This window comes from Gastrolobium bilobum, unplaced genomic scaffold, assembly GCF_033153095.1.
Source record: "Gastrolobium bilobum isolate Gb01-03AN ecotype WA unplaced genomic scaffold, APGP_CSIRO_Gbil_v1 utg1034, whole genome shotgun sequence".
Lineage (NCBI taxonomy): Eukaryota > Viridiplantae > Streptophyta > Magnoliopsida > Fabales > Fabaceae > Gastrolobium > Gastrolobium bilobum.
In genome coordinates, this window is record NW_026897770.1 from 358,701 (window position 1) to 374,882 (window position 16,182).

The following is a 16,182-nucleotide window of genomic DNA, read 5'->3' on the forward strand; positions in this document are numbered from 1 at the left end:
ACAAGGCAAATTGATTTTACATGAAATGAAAGGAAACATTATTATCAAGATCAGCAGCTTAAACAACTTAGCTACCACTTGTAACTAATGAATGAATACCAGTGATAAGTGTCAAAGGCACTATATTTTTAATGTCAAATATAGTTCAAATAATAATTAATATGATTAAAAACATAGTGTTAGTTAATAAAATCTAAAAGATATTAAAATATCAACAACTGGATAAGATTCTAATCCCTCTTCATATTGTTTCAGGTTTAAAGTAACAAATCACCAATTCTAAGGAATAAAGTCAGTTGCAGAGGATAAAGATCAAGAAAAATAAAGAATTAATCAAAATTAGTTCTTGTTCAGCGAGCTCCTCAGCGGGCCCAAAATTAAAGGCCCAGTTTTAAGCCTTTAAATAGAAAGTGATGAAGCCTTTGAAAAATTATTCGGAAGACGGAGGACAACAGAGCTCATGATGGCGGCAGCTTAGGAAAGAGAAAAGCTTCGTTCCGGACCTGAGGAGATGAGAAACGGTCAAAGCTTCACTGTGGGAATTGGATTTGAATCTTTATAGTTTCTTTTTATATTTTAATTTTGTTATTATGACTATGCTTAGCTAAATTTCTTTAAGTAGTTAGGGCGATACAGAACCAATGGGTTCTTAAACGTTGTTTGTTTTTCCTATGATTTATGTTCTTGATTTAAAGTTATGCAATCAACCTGTTATTTATGATTAGTTTTATTTATGACTTGATCACTCGTAGATAAACACGAGTCGTGCATGACAATAAGGATGTTGGTGTACTGATTCTGATTGGTTGATTGCTAGAGTTTGTATGATCTAGGGATAGACTTATGAATTCTATAACTGTAAGTTCTTGCGTTAATGCTTATTTTATGAAAAAGTTTTAAGGGATTAGGCTTTTGAGTGAAATAAAAGATCGGATTACCAAGGGATTGGGGTCTAATTAAATATAGAAAGATTTGTTAATAACTTGATCTTGAATGTCATCATAAGAATAAGTAGACTCGTTAGGAAACATTGGGAAAGTTGAGTCCTAGCTACATCTTTTATAAAAACTTAAAACCAATTTTAGCATTATAAATTCTGAATTTAATTTCTTGAATATTGAAAACTAAAAATAAGTAGTTTAAATTCTGAATTTAATTTCTTGAATATTGAAAACTAAAAATAAGTAGTTTAAAATTCTGTTTTAATTAAATTAAAATATTCTCAAACCAACATTTCACGATCGATCCAACTTTAGTTAAATAGATAAATTAGTGTTTGGTCATCAGTCCTCGTGGGATCAACAACTTATTCTTATCACTTTATTACTTGTACGACTGGTGCACTTGCCGAAGTCGCAAAAACCAGCTTGCTATCATATCTACTGAAGCTAGCCTGACCTTTGACTTCTAGACTAAGGAATAGCCTGTGAAAGATCACCCTTCTCCACCAATGAAAATGAACATCACCCCACGAAAGGTGTCATGAGGCAAGACATTCAACACTATAAGTACACACATTCATCTCATGTAAAATATATATCTTTGAGTACTTGAACCATATCAAATATTGAATTAACTTGAGCGTCGGAGTGACTTGCAGTCGTCACCTTGTCCGATGAAAACACATGAGTTAAAGTTGCATCAAAATCACTTGCATAGAAGAAGATCACATGGTCAGACCGATCAGATAACTGATCACTATCTTTAATAAACTTTTGTACTTCACATATTTTCATGTCATCCATTATATAAAATGCAAATTTTATTACTTTTTTAAGTATGTTTTGTTTTAGATGATATAAATTTTAAATTATTTCATTAATTTCTTTAAGTATTTATATATATATATATATATATATAAATATTTCTGCAGTTAATGCAGATAAGTTATCTGCATTTACTTTTAAAACGACATCATTTTGGGATTGAAAGATTAGAAAATTATAATTAGAAAGACTATAATAACCCTGAAATAAATTAAAATTACAAAAATACCATGATTTCCGTCAAAAAACGACGTCATATTGAACTTACTGCAGATAACTTATCTACGATAAATGCAGAAAAAATAAACCCATATATATATGTTTAGACTCTTAATATAAGTGTTATCTTTTGTAAAACCTTTCAAATATGTGTTAAGTACCTTCACAAATTCTCAAATTTTGTGCTTTTACAAGTTATTGTTTTTATTTTTATTCTTCGTAGAAATATCTAACTGATTTGTTCCAAACAATAAATAAAAAATAAATGTGACAAATGAGGTGACAGCAGATTTGCGTGCGTACGGAAATAGCAAACAAAGGTTTTTTCTTCAGATTTTTAAGTGTCATAGTTATCCCCTGCCGACCAAGCAGAAAGATAACAAGTCGGGTCTTTCTTCAATCTTCAATTTCTGAAAGCCTTTTTTTTTTTTCATAAATTCTCTCTCTGGTTTTGATTTGAATCAATTTAGTGAACTTTTACACAGATGTTACTATCCGATTATAGAAAGGGTGCTGATTTGGCCACCAATCAAACATCACAAAATCAGTGTGCCAACCAAAACCACTCTCTTCCAACATGTGAATCCCACATCTTATTAAAAAATTAGTCCTCCCCCACCATCCCACCATGGTGCTTGCCTATGCAACTTCCAGAACTTTCTGAGCCACCCATCTCTCTCTCTCTCATCCACTTCTATTAGAGGAAAGGTGCTCAATAAAAAACAAAATATTGCCCCCAAGATATCTAGAATGTTCTTAATATATCTTCTTTTATATAATTTTTTATTTAGTACACTCCACTATTTCTTCCTATTTAATCCCTCAAGACACTTCCTCTGTAGCTTTCTTCGTAGATAGGTATACCATAATACCAAAATATCCATTCTGTTTTTTAACTGCCTAAACGACTTTCCCAACAAGGAAACAGAGTCCTCTGTATTCTTTTGTTTCATCAACCAACTATGTTTCACTGATCACTATATCCTATCCTATCCTTTCCCTGAATATTTTCTTTCCTTAGTTGTGTCAAGTCTTTCCTTTGTTCTCAACCTCATAGACATTAACCTGAAGAAGCATTAGCATTTGAAGAGTAAACTGAATTGGCATATCAAACATCAAGTTTTTTCATTTTTCGAGAATGAACTATTTGTATCCAGTGAAAGAAGAAGAATACTTGGAACCATCGTCATCAACAGCAACATTTCACATAGGAGGTGATGATGAACCATCAATGGTTCCTCCTCCGCAGCCAATGGAGGGGCTTCATGAAATAGGACCACCCCCATTTCTCACAAAGACCTTCGATGTAGTGGACGATCCTATCACTGATCATGTAGTTTCATGGAGCAGAGGTGGTGCAAGCTTTGTGGTTTGGGATCCACATGCTTTCTCCAGGAACCTTCTTCCCAGATACTTCAAGCACAACAATTTCTCAAGCTTTGTTAGGCAACTTAACACATATGTAAGTGTTCTCTTCACCACCATCTCTTTAATCTTTCTTCAATTTCTATTGTATTGATATTTTACTTGCAAAGACAAATTGTAACCCAATTTAGAAACCAATCCCATGTTTCCTTTGAATGAAAATAAGATTTTTTCCCCCATTTTTTCTGCGTCCTTTTGAAATGGCAAAGAATGTTACTGTTCTGTTATTTTATATTTTCTTCATCCTAGTCACAGTGGTAAGTTTTTATATTTTCAATTTTTACAAGTCAATAAAAAATTGTTTTCTGGCATTGTATTATTTGGATATTTAAAGTTATTGGTGTAGTGGGTTCTGGATTTCTCCTAACAGCTCCTGCTGGAGCACAAATTAGACCATTCATTGTAAGTTTTTCAATTTGGTTTCATGCTTTATCACTTTCTCCAATTCCAATTTATTCTGTGAGTCTGTGTTTGTTGAGTTTTTGGATTTTGATATTAAAGGTGGGTTTTTATTTTTATTTTTATAGGGTTTTAGAAAAATTGATCCAGATAAATGGGAGTTTGCAAATGAAGGATTCCTGAGAGGGCACAAGCACCGGTTAGCAAACATAAGGAGAAGGAAGCAACCTTATCAACCTAGTCCTTCCCAACAAGCACAAGCACAAGCACAAGCACAAGGACAAGGTCTCTGTGTTGAAGTTGGACGTTTTGGGCTGGATGAAGAGATTGATCGTTTGAGGCGTGACAAGCAGGTGTTGATGATGGAGCTTGTGAAGCTTAGACAGCAGCAACAGAACACCAGATGCTACCTTGTGGAAATGGATGAAAGGTTACGAGGGACAGAAATTAAGCAGCAACAAATGATGGCTTTCTTAGCTAAAGCTATGAAAAATCCAGCCTTCATTCAGCAGCTATTCCAACTGAAAGAGAAGAGAAAGGAGCTTGAAGAAGCCATGACTAAAAAGAGGAGAAGACCAATTGAGCAAGGACCTGGAGGTGTTGGAGAATCAAGCTGTGGCGGTGAAGGAAGGAACACTGTTAAAGTTGAGCCCCCAGCTTTTGGGGAATATGGATTTGAAGTGTCAGAGCTGGAAGTGCTAGCTATGGAAATGCAAGGTTTTGGTAAGGGGAAGAGAGAACTGGAGGAAGAGCCTGAGCCACTAGAACAGCAAGAACTTGATGAAGGGTTCTGGGAAGAACTGTTCAGTGAGAATTTTGAGGGTGAATTAGACATTCCAACTTCTCAAGGTGAAGGTGAAGATGAAGATGAAGATGTTAATGTGTTGGCCTATCGCTTAGGTTACTTGGGTTCAAGTCCTTTCAATATTGCTCCAGATGAGGCAGTGGAGTCATCCCAGTTGGCAAGACAGTAAAATTACCAAGCAGAATATCTATGGAAATGATTTACTTTTTGGTGTTTCTAACCCCCATTTTATGTCCTTTTGTAGCAATTGGTAAAAACCTCAATTGCTCACTTTTCTCAATGTTTGATTAGGTAGGTTGCAGCTGTTGCTTGGACAAGAATCTGTGACTCAAGGTTTAGTTGTTTTTTTTTTTTTTTTTTTTTTCAAGAAAAAAAAAGGTTCAGTTTTTGTGTGTGTGTGTGTGTTTTTTTTTTGTACCAACTCAAATTCCCTATGTAATGCATCACATGAACCCAGATACTGTCTTTGCCTCTTGTTGTTTACCTTAGCGATGTAGATTATTCAGAAGCAGTAGAATGGATACGAAGTAGCTGATCTCCAAGAACAATAACTGAATGTTGCTTTTGAATCAAGAGCATTATTTACTCAAAAGGTTCTTACCCACTCAAACACCCCATGCAATGCATCATATGAACCCAGATATTGTCTTTGCCTTTGTTATCTTAATTACATTAACTTAGCGATGTAGATTATATTCAGAAGCTGTAGAATGGATACAAAGTAGCTGATCTCCAAGAATCATAACCAAATGTTGCTTTGAATCAAGAGCATTATATTTACTCAAAGGTTCTTTCCCACTCAAACATGCACCCCATGCAATGCATCATATGAACCCAGATATTGTCTTTGCCTTTGTTATCTTAATTACATTACCTTAGCGATGTAGATTATTCAGAAGCTGTAGAATGGATACGAAGTAGCTGATCTCCAAGAATCATAACTGAATGTTGCTTTGAATCAAGAGCATTATTTACTCAAAAGGTTCTTACCCACTCAAACACCCCATGCAATTCATCATATGAACCCAGATATTGTCTTTGCCTTTGTTATCTTAATTACATTAACTTAACGAATGTAGATTATTCAGAAGCTGTAGAATGGATACGAAGTAGCTGAGAACTCCAAGAATCATAACTGAATGTTGCTTTTGAATCAAGAGCCAGTTGGTGGTTAACCTTGTCGGTTTGGTTTTCCCCCCCTTTCTACTTTTTCATTATTTGTAGTTTGCCATGTGGTCAGAAATAAAACGAGGCCACCATCTGTACTATTTTGTTAGGTATCTTCATGTGTTCATGATTCCGTTCTCATTCAAAAACCAAAACAAACAAAAAACTTTGCGGGCTCTAAAGATGAAACGTGTCAGTGTCTAGAGCATGATCAAATAATGAAAGTGATCATTTTTTGTTGGAGTCCCTTCTTACTAGTCCTAGGGGGTTGCAAAAGTGGATTGGCAACCTTCAGATAATATTTTTTTTCCCTCTCTTTCTTTCTGTCAGGACACACAGATCGTGGGGCCAATTAACTTGAACAATCTGAATGTGGAACGAGTCTGGTTTTGCATGAATGAGTGATAGCCCAATTCTTATTGAAAATTGTGATATTCTGAGGTGTATAGCGATTGGTATATTTTTACTACATACTGTCTGAAATTTTCCAAAAGAGATTAATGGTCTTGTCTGGTCATGGGAAAAACACTAAATTTGTCTCAAGTATAGCTCTGTCAGTGACCTAGGTTGCATTTCTTAATAGGGGCAGATTTCCCATCGGAAAATATTATTTAGATAAATTTAAATACTTGATTAATGTGAATAGTCTTTAACATTGGTCTTAAATGATATAAAACTGCTGTCCGATCCGCGAGGATCAGGATGTCTAAGTGTGGTTGATAATTATATTTTGGATTTATACTTTCACGAATGGTAGCAGATTATTATGTAGATTAATAATGACGTATAGCTGAAAGCGTGGAAATATGTATTGTGATAGTTACGAGAGTATGGAATTTAGAGAGTGTATAACTGGTTGATATAACCTCTTATTTATAGATGAATTATTTGATAAGTGTGAATTTCTGAAGCTCTTAAGAATAGTGAGGATTCAATACTTGATCCAGTGATGATATACTAAGATTGATATCTTTAGGCAATATTTTTTTCTTTATCTCTCTTAGTTATTATATATGTCAGGGGCTACTAAAATATCGACTCATAGGGTGGGTCAACGTTAATATGGTTTTATATTTAGAACTATAAATGATGAGATAAGTTATTTTACTTCTTATTTTTTCTGCTTATTTTTTTCTATCATTTTCTAACACCGTTAGATCATAATCTCAAGAGGAAAGAGAAAGATAAAAACATTCTGATCTAACGGTATTGAAGAATGATATGTAAATATGCGCAGAAAAAATGATAAATAAAATAAATAATAAAAAAAAAATGCATACACGTTGTCCAAATTAAAAAGTACCCATATATAGTGTCAGCATGGTCATTGTTTTCATGCTAGATGTAAATCTTATATACACTCATAAGGTGCAGATTCAGGTGAAAGATTTGAAGTGATTGGAGGCGTTTTCTCCGTATTGCGCTTCGGAGTCAGTGATGTCAAATTTTAAGGTACCATTACTGTTGTAGGTACAAATAAGGAGAGCAAGAGAACCAAAACGAGAGTTAAGTAATTCTTTTATGTTTTCATTTCTCCCCATCTGAGAATCCTTTGGAAGATTATTCATAATCGTCGTACTAGCCTACTTTGTCGGATAGGGTTACATTTTAAGTAATTATCAAACTGAATTAATTAGTTGAATAAATATTTGTAATTAACTATGAACTTTATTAACTACTTATCTAGTTAACTAACTATTTATGAGACTAACAAAAGATGGTTAATTCAAGTAGTACATATTTGATTCCGTTTAAGTAAGGTTTTGAGCTTAAATTTTTGTAAATGTAAATTTTTTTTTTTTTTTGAAAAAGCTAAATTCACTATAATATGGATGTAATTATAAACCTATTTGATTGAATTAAACATGCATTCTGCGTGTGAAATTATTTATGAGTATTCCTACCACTCTCTGTGGGATAGAATTCCATGATCAAAATTCGTCATTATCTCCTCCTCATTTTATTCTCTTTTTATTTTGTTCCTCTTTCCTTTATAACTTTCAAACAGGTTTTTTAGTGTGCTTCACTGTAAAATATATAAGTTTGAATTTTTAAAGTACACAATTTTACTCTATTAATGCATATACGTTTTTATTTAGAAAATATTTTTAAATTTATTACAAATGAAAATTTTTACTATTAAAACTATGACATTTTCTGATGTTTGATAACGTAAATAATTTTATATTGATATTGAATTAAAAGTAAAATCCTTTACTAAATCTTCTATTGTTATAATTATAACATTAATGATGGTTACTATATTAATATCATTTAATAATATAGTATCATTTATTTTTTAAAAATATTGTAAATAAATGGGTATTACTAAAATGATACAGCGCTAATATTTATTAAATGTGCAATAATTGATCTAATTTAAACTCTTACATTAAACTAGTGTAGTGTTGAAAAGTTCGTCTTTGAGATAACTCATTGTCAGAATCGATTGTGACATCCTTAGATATTTTGTTATAAAGCCTTATCGGTGGGAAATCTGAAATTTGTGACGTCAAGAATAATCAAGATAGATTTTGATATTGATATGGCACTCCATATAAGTGTTGCGTATTGAAATCGAACCTGTTTGGGATAAGAAAACCGGATATTTAAATATTCTTGGTGTAAAGCATAGTTCCCTATTTGTGGAGAAAATTTAATATGCAGAGTGCATATTACCAGATCAATTATGTAGTGATATATGGCAGAAGAATGAAATGAAAATTGACAATAAAATGAGAACTATATATATGATATAATACACTGGCATTTAAGAATATCTCACCATATCATACAAAGAAGCCACGCAATTTTAATTAGTTTTGTGGTTGACTGGGTTGGTTATGATGCTGAATATTGGGCTGGTTCACACGTTTGGTCTAATTAAATTTACAACTAAAAATTCTTACAACCAAATCCCATATGGATTAAACGAGGCAAATTTCTCATTTACTTGATGACCTCATATTATTCTTGCTTAGGGTCACATGAATGTGTTAGCTGGATGATTGAGAAAAGGTTCCAATGCTTATTATCTGAAAGACCAACGTATCATGTGATATATTCATTTATGTGGTTTTTCTTTTGATGCTATCTCCGTGTGTGTTGGCTATTGTTTTTCTTGTCTTTTTCGTTCTTCATTTGTGTCCAGCAGGATACATGTATCGCAGAGGTAAACGGAAACATATCATATCATCCAAGTAAGCAAACAACAATATTAAAAAAAAATCAAAAGAAAAAATCTCTACTACACTGATGATGACATTTGGACTCTGATGTCATTACAAAACAGCCTATAGATCAGCAATCCCAACGAAACAACAAAGACAGACCCATTAAAGTTCTCATGATATGTTTTTACATTCTATGATTAAAGTTTAAAACGGTATATCACACATTGCAAGTATATGTCGTTTGCATGGAAAAGTTAGTATTTATAACATATATAGAAGCAGATATAAGTAAGTCAACGAAGTAGTTGGAAAATACAAGACCTCATATATGATCAATCAAGCACGTGGTTTGTGGATTGTGCAGTACTATGCTCTAGTGAGTCGTTGCTGGTTTCTGCTATCAATCTGCTGTTTGCGTTTAATGTGACTTAAGCTACTAAAAACTCTCAATTTAACTGATTCTACACTGCGTTTAAGAACATCAAAATATAATATAAAACATAATACATATTTGGTTTTTTTGTGTTAGATATACGTAGCAATGTGCATATGTGCTTGGGGAACAATCTCTTTACAAATTTATTTTATAAATTTTTTCAAATTATATTATGTACTCCCGAAAATACATAGTGTAACTCAGTGTACTTCAGGAGCATATAATATAGTTTGTAAATAAAAAATTTGTAAATATAACCATCCCTTATGTGCTTATCTTAAAGTTAAATTAACTTTATAATTTTATTACAGAAACTCTTTTAAAAGGATCAAGTGATAAATATTAGGGTTTATCTAGTCTCATGTTGCATGAGAGAAGAAATCTTATGTTGTAGATACGTAGTGGTGGGGCACACTATCTAAAAAAAGAAAAAAAAGAAAAAGAAAAATATTGCACGGTTATCGAAGGGTGTGTAGGAAGAAAACTTACCTCATGTGACATGAGAATAGTTTTTCCCTAATTATTAATCGTGTAAAATAAAAATCTCTCATTATTGGATATTATTAAATTACTAATCCAATTTATTTAAAAAACAAATTAAAGCACATTAAAAACTGGACTGTTCCCCAATGTATTCATGGAAAGTATTTCTCATGCTTCGACACTATCATTGATTGGGTGGTACTTTTATGAAAATGGAGAGAATAAAAAAGGAAAGAGAAAAAATAACATAAATAGAAGAAGAAAAATTGATCTTGTGAAAGGGAGCACCGAATTTTGGGTGCTGCCCGGCCTTAAAAAATATGTTCGCAATTGTGAAGTTCTCTCCATAACTTTTTTTTAAAAGATATTTTAATCGGTACATTGCTTCGCAACTAGTCCGATTCAGGACTGGTTCTGGAATTAAGGCTTTAAATTCCTCCCAAAACAATATTGGAAAGGATCAAACACATGCTCTCACACCTGCTCAGTTCTCTGGCACCAACTAATCTACCATCATTTGATTTCTCTCCATAACTCTAACCACTAGCAGTGGGATTTTTAGAATAGACAACAGCACAACAACATTCATTAGGAGGCAACGACCATTTTGCCACGTTATTGGCAAACATTTATCGGAATGCTATGCTCCCTAAAAAATGTCACGTCACCAAAGACGTTACGACACCTGTCGTTTTACGTTTGAACATGTGTCAACGATTTGAGGCCACATAAACTCGCTGAATAGTCCAGCATTTTCAACCAGTCAACATGTTAGGCCTAAGTCGCTTTACTGTATAGCGCATTACGTGACGTTTTGCCAATATTTCTTTTTGCATATCTGATTAATTCATTGGGCTAATATAACTTTAAGGGAAATATTGGACATTAAATTAAAAATCAATAAAATTATATCAAATATTTTCCTTAAAGCAAATCGTCTTTATTGTTTATTATATTTTTCAAAAAGAAAACAAAAAATAAAATCAGTATTTATTGGACATTAAATTTGTAAAATTGATTAATTCATTGGGTTGGTAACGGTAGGTTTGAATCATGCAACTCTTAAATGTTTTCTATGCTTATGAACGCTACTTGGAAAAACAAATTATCTTTATTGTTTATTATATTTTTCAAAAAGAAAACAAAAAAAATAAATCAACATTTATTGGACATTAATTCGTCTTTATCTTTTTTCCCTGGACACTCCATATGCATATATCATTTTACACTATAGTCTCTACACTATTCAGCGACTTCAGTTCTTTCTCTTCACGTGTCAAAATGTCAAATAATAGGTTATACAGTTAAGCTATTTAGACCTGACACATTGTCTAGTTGAAAATGCTGGATTATTTAATGAATTTGCGTGGCCTCTAACTCATTATCATATGTCCAAATGTAAAATGTCTGATGTTGTAACATTTTCTGTGACATGGTATTTTAACAAAAAATTTAGAAAACATGACATTTTGATAAATTTTTGTCAATAACATAGAAAAATGGTCATTGTCCCCTTCATTAGTCATTTCTATTGCAGCATTGATTTAACACGAGGTCATCCGTAATTCCGTATGACATAATTTGACTTTTCTGTTCAGCTAGGAAATAAAAATTGGAATAAAGAAGAGAATTTGAACCTCTTGCTGCCTCTTTCATTTGGGTAATTTTCATTTAGATAATTTTTACAATAATATAAAAAAGGTAAAAAGAAGTATAATTTAACCTTTCTAAATTTTTGTTTTTCTTCTATGCATGTTTTGTAATTTTTAAATTAGTAAATCAACCAAATTTTAATTGTTGACAGACACAGTATATGACTTAAAGAAGTCATAATTAACACTATGTAATCAGGACCCAGGATAATTTCATACTACAGTTGCAATTTGGTCAATGATAAACCTTTAGTTTATCTTATTTTATAGACTAAATTAATATAAAATATCAAGTTAAATAAGTCAAAAACTAAGGTTTAATATAATAATCATGAACATTATCTGAATTTTTGTTTAATGGAATCATCTTTGCTATTTTTTAGGGATTTGTTGACAAAAGGAGTCAAAGATGAAGATTGGATAAATAGAGATCACAACTAGAAAAGATAAGATCAAGAGATGATAGAAGAAGATCAAAAACAATAAGATTGAGGATCTTATCAAGTTGTTAGAAGTGGGAGCTTAAGCCCCCATTCAGAAGCTTAAGCTCCCTAAAAACGCAAATAGCTACTGCCTCTAGGCGCTTAAGCCCCCAACTCAGGGCTTAAGCGCGCCACAAGAAGAAAAAGTTGTCGCGAGGAGCGCGCTTAAGCGCCCTTCAGAGCGCTTCAGCGCGCAACGCGAATCAGAATTCACTGTCCTAGGGCGCTTAAGCGCGCTACAACAGGCTTAAGCGCCTAGACAGATCCAACTTAGGCCCATTCGAGTTTTCTATTAGGATACGAACTCTTGGCCAATAAAAGGGCCATTGGGGACCAGAAATACATAACTTTGAGATTGCTAAACAACTCTTGGGTGCTTGGAGGCGGAGGGAACGCGAAGAAACATCAGATTCATGTTCGTGAGCGGCGGAGACGGATCAACGTCAAGTGTTCACTGGAGATTTTGAAGATCCACCAATCACCTATGGAGTTTGGGGGAGCTTTTCTATTTTCTTTTGTTCTTGATTTTGCCATGTCCGGCTAGTTCTTTAAGTAGTTAGGGTTAGATGGATTTTAGTCGATTTATTATGCTTTGAATAATTCGTACGTTAATTTTCCTTTTTATCATGAATGAAGTTATCTGTTTTTAATGCTTTATATAGGCTTGAATCTTATATAATGATCATCGGTAAATGCATGACAATAGGGATGTTGGTGTGTGATCCATATCTGATAACTTCATCGTAAACGCTATGATTCTAGGAATAGACATAGAATTTGCGTAACCTTAAGATTCTTGAACTTAATGCTTGCATTCTTGGGGAATAACCGGGGAACTAGGGTTCTTTCAAGTTTGTAAAGGTTTTAGGGTAACAAGGGATTGAGCTCTAATAACACGCGAAAGAATTGGTTAGATTGATATTAAGGACGGTTAACGTAAAGAAGGACTTTGAATCATAATAAGGAGATTAAAGGAAATCGAACCCCTAGCTACGTTCTTTTACATTTTTAAATCACATCTTTAATTTCTTGTCTTTAATTCTTGCAAGTAATTAGCTTAATATTTAATATTTTAATTTGCAATTCAAATCCTGTTTCTAAATACACTTTCGATTGTCCAACTAAGTTTGCGATAGTGAATTAGTGCTTGAACCGTAATCCTCGTGGGAACGATCTCTTACTTAATCATATATTACTTGTACGATCGGTGCACTTGCCGTGAGTAGCAACAAGTTTTTGGCGCCGTTGCCGGGGATTACTATTTCAACATTAATAGTAGCTATTAATTCTTTAGATTGGACCTTATTTTCTGTTATTTAAATTCAGTTTTATTTTCTTATTTTATATAATCTATTTTTCTGGTTTATGCGAGGTACCGTTGACACCGATTCCTTGCAATTCGACCCAGAGATAGAGAAAACAGCAAAAAGAAACAGAAAACTTGCTAAAGAAAGAAGACAGCAAGAGAAAGAAGCTTCAAGCTCAACAGAACCAAGAGAAGAAGCAATGGGAGACAACAATGTACCTCCACCACCTCCGAGAACGTTGGGAGATTACATGACTCCTGCTCGAGTTCCACAGACGGCGAGTATTGTTAGACCAAACGTGGATGCTAACAACTTTGAACTCAAGCCGGCACTTTTACAATTAATTCAGAAAGACCAATTTGCCGGAGGAAGCACTGAAGACCCTTACATCCATCTGGAAAACTTCTTGCTATATTGTGATACCTTGAAAATGAACGGGGTGTCTCGGGATGCTATTTTGCTCAGGTTATTCCCATGTTCACTTAAAGACGAAGCAAGAGGATGGTTGCAATCGTTACCTCAAGGAAGCATCACTCACTGGGACGACTTGGCAACCAAATTTTTGGATAAATTTTTCTCATCTTCGAAGATGGCAAAGCTCAAGGCGGATATCACTTCTTTTGAACAAAAAGAAAGTGAATCTCTATATGAAGCATGGGAAAGATTCAAAGGACTGCTCAGGAAGTGTCCCCAACATGGCATTGAAGCCTGGGAGCAAGCGAAAACCTTCTTCCAAGGGATGACGCCGAACACAAGAACAGTGGTGAATGCTGCATCAGGAGGGTCCTTGAAGACAAAAACTCCAGAGGAAGCCTTGGAATTACTAGAGTCTCTAGCCTCTCAGGAGTATGATAATGCTCCCGCACCACAGAGAAGAGCGGGGATTATGAAGCTTGATGGCTATGATGCCATCTTGGCCCAGAATGATCAGATCCTACAGTCCAATAAGAAACAGCAACAACAACTAGATGCTCTCACAAAGCAATTTTCTGATTTTCAAGTTTCTTCTAATACTTCAGTAGCTCATGTTAATACTTTTTCTATTGTTTGTGATATTTGCGCAGGTGCTCATACTACTGATGACTGCAAGGCACCCGAAACTGCAGATGTTAATGGAATTTGGCATGATCAGAAAGTTCCATATAATCCAGGGAGGAACCAATACGGCAATAACCAGAATCAAGGGTGGAGAAATAAAAATCAACATCCAGGATTCAGTTATAGCTCGAATCATCAGCTAAATCCTCCTATGCCAGCACCACAGCAACCTCCACAACAATCAGAGTGGGAGAAAGCCTTTGCACAACTATCCAAGACCACATCAGACTACGTTCAAAGTACCAATGCATTCAGGGAAGACACTTCAACCTTTATGCAGGAGACCAGGGCCTCATTCCGGAATCAAGAAGCCTCTATCCGGAATCTTGAAACCCAGATCGGTCAATTGTCAAGGCAGTTCAATGAAAGAACCCAAGGCACTTTCCCGAGTAATACAGACGTTAATCCAAACGCACACTGCAAGGCCATTACCACTAGAAGTGGCATTGTAATTGAACCTGTGATTAAGCCTTCAGTAGAGAAAAAGAAAGTTGAGGGACCTGCCATTGAAGAAGAAAAAGAGAAAGAAGTTGACAAAGAGCCTACTGCAGAGAAAGCTGTTCCAGAAAAGAAAGAGTTCAAATGGGAGAAAAAGAAAGCTCAAGAAAGACAAGAAAAGCCATTGGAGCTCTCACCTTATGCAAGAATTCCATATCCGCAGAGGTTCAGAGAGGAAATCAAAAAGCAGCAGTATTCGAAGTTCCTTGACATCTTCAAAAAGCTACAAATCAATATTCCATTTGCTGAAGCCTTGGAGAACATGCCGAATTACGCAAAGTTCATGAAAGATCTCTTATCGAAGAAACGTAAACTGAAAGAATGTGAAACGGTTACGTTGACGGAAGAGTGTAGTGCTATAATTCAGAAAAAGTTGCCTCCAAAACTTGAAGATCCTGGAAGTTTCAGCATTCCCATAGAAATTGGCAACATTGATGTGGGAAAGGCGTTATGTGACTTGGGAGCTAGTATTAACCTTATGCCATTATCCATCTGCAAGGCTCTGGGGATTCATGAATTAAAGCCGACCAAAGTTTCACTGCAGCTAGCAGACAGATCTACCAGAAGGCCAGATGGAGTTATTGAAGATGTCTTGGTGAAGATTGATAAGTTCATATTCCCTGCAGACTTTGTCATCTTAGACATGCAAGAGGATGCTGAAATTCCCTTACTGTTGGGAAGGCCCTTTTTAGCCACTGCAAGGGCTATGATTGATGTGGAGCAGGGTAAGCTGATGTTGCGGGTTAATGATGAAACCGTAACTATTGATGTTCTTGAATCTATGAAACATCCTTCCGACGGAGGAGATTGCTTCAAGATTGATGTGATCAATGATGCAGTGCTAGATACAGTTGATGAAATACTCCAACCACTGATGGAATTGGAGTCATTAGAAGAAGATCTACTGCACAATACGACTGAAGCAACAGAAGGAGAACAAGAGGTTGAAAAGCTAGAAGAGAAAGTTGATGATATCATTCCAGGTGCACCAAAGGTTGAATTGAAAGAACTTCCTCCCACTTTGAAATATGCATTTCTTGGAGAAAGCAAGACATACCCGGTGATCATCAACATAAATTTATCAACCGCCGAAGAAGAAAAATTATTGAAGGTGTTGAGAGAGCACAGAACAGCTATAGGATGGTCTATTACAGACTTGAAAGGAATAAACCCATCTTTTTGCACTCATAAAATATTGATGGAGAATGAGGTGAAGCCAGTCAGACAGCCACAGAGGAGATTGAATCCAACTATGAAAGAAGTTGTCAAATG

General features: G+C 34.5%; 1 protein-coding gene, 1 long non-coding RNA gene and 1 other non-coding gene across 4 annotated transcripts; 2 read left to right on the top strand and 1 right to left on the bottom strand.

Moving 5' to 3' along the window:
• The first annotated feature begins 2,863 nt into the window (after window positions 1-2,863).
• Window positions 2,864-4,947, top strand: LOC133310120 (heat stress transcription factor A-7a-like). 2 transcript variants are annotated; one of them, XM_061511014.1, is made up of 3 exons: window positions 2,864-3,447; window positions 3,938-4,424; window positions 4,491-4,947. In XM_061511014.1, the coding sequence occupies exons 1-3, from the start codon at window positions 3,124-3,126 to the stop codon at window positions 4,781-4,783; spliced, it is 1,104 nt and encodes a 367-aa protein (XP_061366998.1). In that variant the 5' UTR covers window positions 2,864-3,123; the 3' UTR covers window positions 4,784-4,947. The 2 variants fall into 2 exon arrangements, with proteins under 2 accessions (XP_061366998.1, XP_061366997.1); XM_061511013.1 differs by having other exon boundaries at window positions 3,938-4,947.
• Window positions 4,948-5,114: 167 nt separating this feature from the next.
• Window positions 5,115-5,972, top strand: LOC133310102 (uncharacterized). The gene is made up of 4 exons (XR_009751405.1): window positions 5,115-5,207; window positions 5,296-5,401; window positions 5,502-5,596; window positions 5,694-5,972. It is a non-coding gene; the product is annotated as an uncharacterized LOC133310102 (long non-coding RNA).
• Window positions 5,973-13,909: 7,937 nt separating this feature from the next.
• LOC133310131 (small nucleolar RNA R71) lies at window positions 13,910-14,016 on the bottom strand. Its single transcript, XR_009751406.1, has one exon. It is a non-coding gene; the product is annotated as a small nucleolar RNA R71 (small nucleolar RNA).
• Between the last annotated feature and the right edge of the window lie 2,166 nt (window positions 14,017-16,182).

Bases quoted from the DNA above. Each gene is read 5' to 3' on its own strand.
- LOC133310120 (XM_061511013.1), top strand. From the start codon at position 3,124: ATGAACTATTTGTATCCAGTGAAAGAAGAAGAATACTTGGAACCATCG. The intron at 3,448-3,937 runs GTAAGTGTTCTC...TTATTTTTATAG, and splicing joins TTAGGCAACTTAACACATAT to GGTTTTAGAAAAATTGATCC.